This window comes from Egretta garzetta, unplaced genomic scaffold, assembly GCF_000687185.1.
Source record: "Egretta garzetta isolate BGI_Z169 unplaced genomic scaffold, ASM68718v1 scaffold384, whole genome shotgun sequence".
Taxonomy (NCBI): Eukaryota; Metazoa; Chordata; class Aves; order Pelecaniformes; family Ardeidae; genus Egretta; species Egretta garzetta.
The window spans coordinates 703230-706988 of NW_009259496.1; the positions used below are offsets into that span (position 1 = coordinate 703230).

Sequence of the window (3759 nt, forward strand, 5' to 3'; positions counted from 1 at the left end):
TCCTGCTGCCCTCGTTCACGCCGATTTTCAGCTGAAAAGGAAGAAGTTTCTTAAATGGGGACGGGACCTCACCAGTAAACCAGCAACGGGGAATCACTTCCGCACCCTCGGGCTGACGCCAGGAAACCAGGGCTCTTCAATACAATCCAGTTTTATTTCACAAGCATATTTACACCGGGAAGTTTCGTACACACGGAGGGCGGGGAGCGGATTCGTCAGGAAGTTGCTGGAGAGGCAGACGCTTGAACCATTCACCGCAGGCGGTGGCTTCCATCATCACAACGTTTCCATACAGGCGTCTCATCGTGTCATCTTCTGCTTGTAAACTGCCAGCGAAGCCACATACGTCTCTACGTTTACAAGGACAAGTCCACATACAGCACTAACAAATCAATAAAGTGCTACAAGCTCACGCCGGAATGACAACACACATTTCACTGCAGTGCCGAGCGCGCCAGGCGGGGCGGAAGCTCAGGCTGGGCTTAACGGGGTCACCAGGCTGGGTTTAACCAGCACACAGGCACCGGCCAGCCGGGCAGGGATGCCACGAGCCCATGCTGGCCCCTTGCCCAGCGCCGGGTGGAGACGTTTTGGGGGTTGGCAGCTGGGCAGCAAACCAAGCCCTCGCTACGGGAGCCCCTGCCCAGGGCTGCCAGGAGAGTGCCCAGTGCTCTTCCGCGCTTGAGAAAACCCGATACGCTTCCAGCTTAAAACAAACACTTTAATGCATAGAATATAATTCAGGATGGTGGTTCACTATACCGCACGGGAAATCACTGCAGGGGCACAGTCCGCGTTCCTACGGGGCCGCGTTTTGTTTTGAAAGTAAACACATATACATATGTATATATACATGTGATATCTACCGTAACCTAGCGGCTGGGGTGCCGGTGGGAGAAGGCTTACGGGGCACCTCAGCGCTCTCCTCTGCACCTACCCTGACAATGCCGGCGTTCCGCTCTCCGGACGGCAGCTCTCCGGCAGCCATCCCCCTGCTGTTTTCCTTTTCCTCCCCAAGGTTGCGCCTATACCTGTACAAACGCCGCGCACGTGCACGCTGCGGTAGCTCCCTCAGAAGAGACCCCGATACTCTACTGGAGAGCTCTCCGCTATACGCTACATTCCCGCCAGAGGGAAGATTAAACCTCACGGCAGTTTGTGTTAAACATTCCTAATGGTCTTCATTCCTTGCTTCTTAATTTTGTTTTTTAGGTTATTTTAAAACAGCAAACAGATATGTAAGCTTCTGGGCTGTAAATCTCACCGGCATGTACCATGCACTACACAGACCACCTAAAAAAAAAAAATAATAAATCAATGCTTTTTATATTTAGAAGCCATTTTAAAAGTGAATTTATTCCTTTTTGGGGAAGGGGAGGTTCTCTAGGTACCGCTTTTACTTCATTATCTAAAGACCGCCTTCTTCGCTCAGTGAGCTTCCCAGACAAAAATGGCAAAGAAAAGGCTATACAAACATATACATCAATATGTTTAAATAAAACAGTACTTCAGAGATTTCTTTTCTTTACCGTGAGCACAAGCCAGCACACTTCCACACCATGAAACACTTCACAAGATGGGATATGCACGAAGAGGGAAGCACGGTCACAGCTAGCGCTACAGAGGAACCCGCCGACCGAAGAGAATGTTTCGGTGTCACCCATGCCAACAACCCCCCCGTCACCCTTCCCAGCAGCTCCCCAGCCAGATTTGCCCCCCGCCGGTCCCCCGGCGCAGCCACCCAGCACCAAGAGGGGCGGCTGGAGGAAGAAAAAGCTTTTCACCATTTTTTTTTTTTCTTTAAATAAATACCTGCACAGGTAGCAAACCCACCTTGATATATAAATACTCCTTCTGTCAAGTCTGCTATTCCATCTTAAAGGGATTTTTTTTCATTTTTATTTACACCTGGGCTATTACTCTTTGTTCCAGACTACAGCAAGCAGTGACTGGGCACAGCAGCACTTCCAATTCTCTTGAAAACTGAGACTTTGTGTGAGGAAACATCCCCTTCGGATCAGAACACAGGGCACCCACCCCCCGAAACTCAACCCCTCTCCATCCCGAGGCAGCGGGCCCCTCGCCCAGAACCCCGAGTGCCCGGCTCTAAGATGCATCGCCCGCCGTCATTCAGTGGTCACGAGGAGAAAGTACATGTAAACACGAGCCTTTTTGGTAAACACCGAGATTCCGCGCGCGTCTCCAAAGGAATAAACGTGTTTAATGAGGGCTGCTGCGTGAACTCGACATCCAGCGAGGAAGGGGCCGGGTTGGATTCCTGCCGCCGCGGAGCTGGCCGAGGGGTGCCACCGGTGCTACCGATCCCCGCTTCCGCTGCGCCGCATGGGCATCCCGCACGAGGAGCACGGGGACGGAGAGGGGGAGAATTGCGAGGGACTCTGAAAGAGAAGTGGGTGTCTAGCGGGGGGGTTTACCCTAGACCATGAAGCGGTGCTCCTTGCCGTCGTGAGCCATGAGGATGACGTTGCGGTTGGAGGTCCAGATGAGCCGTGCCAGCCGGAGGGCGTTGTGGGAGCCGGGCGAGGCTGGCTGGACGGGGGGCACCTGGTAGGTTTTGATGCAGCGGAGCTGGGGCGCAGAGTTCAGCATGCCGATGCTCCCCAGGAGAGAGGTGTTCATCTGCGGAGACACCCAAGGGTGACCCACCCTGCCCAGGGGTTCTGGGGAGGGTCACCCCCCGCGACGCACACCCAACTTCAATACCCCTGCCACCCCCGGGGCCAGCGGCTGCCTCAAACCAGGCTTAATTAAGATTTTGTTAAGAGATGGGCCAATCGCCGCCGTTTGATGGAAGGGGAGCCCAGTGCTTCGGCGACGCGCTGGGTGGTCTGGATGGCGGTTAGTGACCCTGATACACAACCGGGCACAACGAAAACCCGACGAACTCGGTGGGCGAACCTCACTGCGCTCCTCGGGGGCAATTTATAAAGGCATGCTGAGCATAAGCATATCCTGTGAGAATTTGGGGAAAAACCAGGAAATAGGAATAAGATTGTGTTTATGCTAGAATATTATTGATCAAAATCATAAAAACACCAGAGCTGAAGATACGCAGAATAAAGAGCAGTCGCCATGATAAAAAACCCAACAGCAAGAGCTTCTTTATTGACTGGTGGATGAAGAGGCCGTCCAGAAGAGCTCCGCTGAGTTACTCTTCGGGAAGCAGGCCCATTATTGCTGATGCATCTCGCCTAGCTCCAGGTTTTTATAAATGAGATTCCCTGACCTAACCCACGGAGACACACAAAACCCTACGCTTTCTGGACGCACCTTTGCTCTCAAAACCCGTCCATCCGCACGCACGGCGGCCCTTGGGTGCCCGTCAGCAGGTGGCTGCATCCCTGAGACGTGCCCCACGAAACCTTGGCAAATCCCGGGACATTTAAGGCGCGTTATTGCTGATGCCACGTCCTGAATTCTGATCAGTACAAAGTCCAAGCCATTACTTTTTCCTGGCTCTTCTCGGCAGCAGAGCGGTGTCAGAGAGTGTAAATCACGGCATCTCTCGCAGGGAGCATGCAAGCACCGCTGACATTTTCACAATTTAAATCATCTTGAGTAATAACCCTTTTAAGATGACTAATGTTACTGATTTTCCTGCATTAATAATAGTGCCAAATAGAACACAGAAGGGAAAAATCACTAGTGCACGAGGTCACATTTTAAAACTAAATGTGTAGGTGTATTTAACTCTTTATGTAAAAGCCACTCGAACGTGAGCATTTGTACACCTGGAAG

At 52.2% G+C, this 3759-nt stretch overlaps 1 protein-coding gene across 7 annotated transcripts in view; it reads right to left on the minus strand.

Moving 5' to 3' along the window:
* Positions 1-81: 81 nt before the first annotated feature.
* WDR7 (WD repeat domain 7) overlaps positions 82-3759 on the minus strand; it is a 147125-nt gene continuing 143447 nt past the window's right edge. For 6 of the 7 annotated variants that reach the window (XM_009637400.2, XM_035892942.1, XM_035892943.1 and 3 more), the window contains one exon: positions 1896-2640. In XM_009637400.2, coding sequence (XP_009635695.1) covers positions 2437-2640 — 204 coding nt within the window. In that variant the 3' untranslated portion in view covers positions 1896-2436. Of the gene's footprint in view, positions 1294-1895; positions 2641-3759 lie in introns of those variants that run through there. The other variant, XM_035892947.1, reaches the window with a different exon arrangement.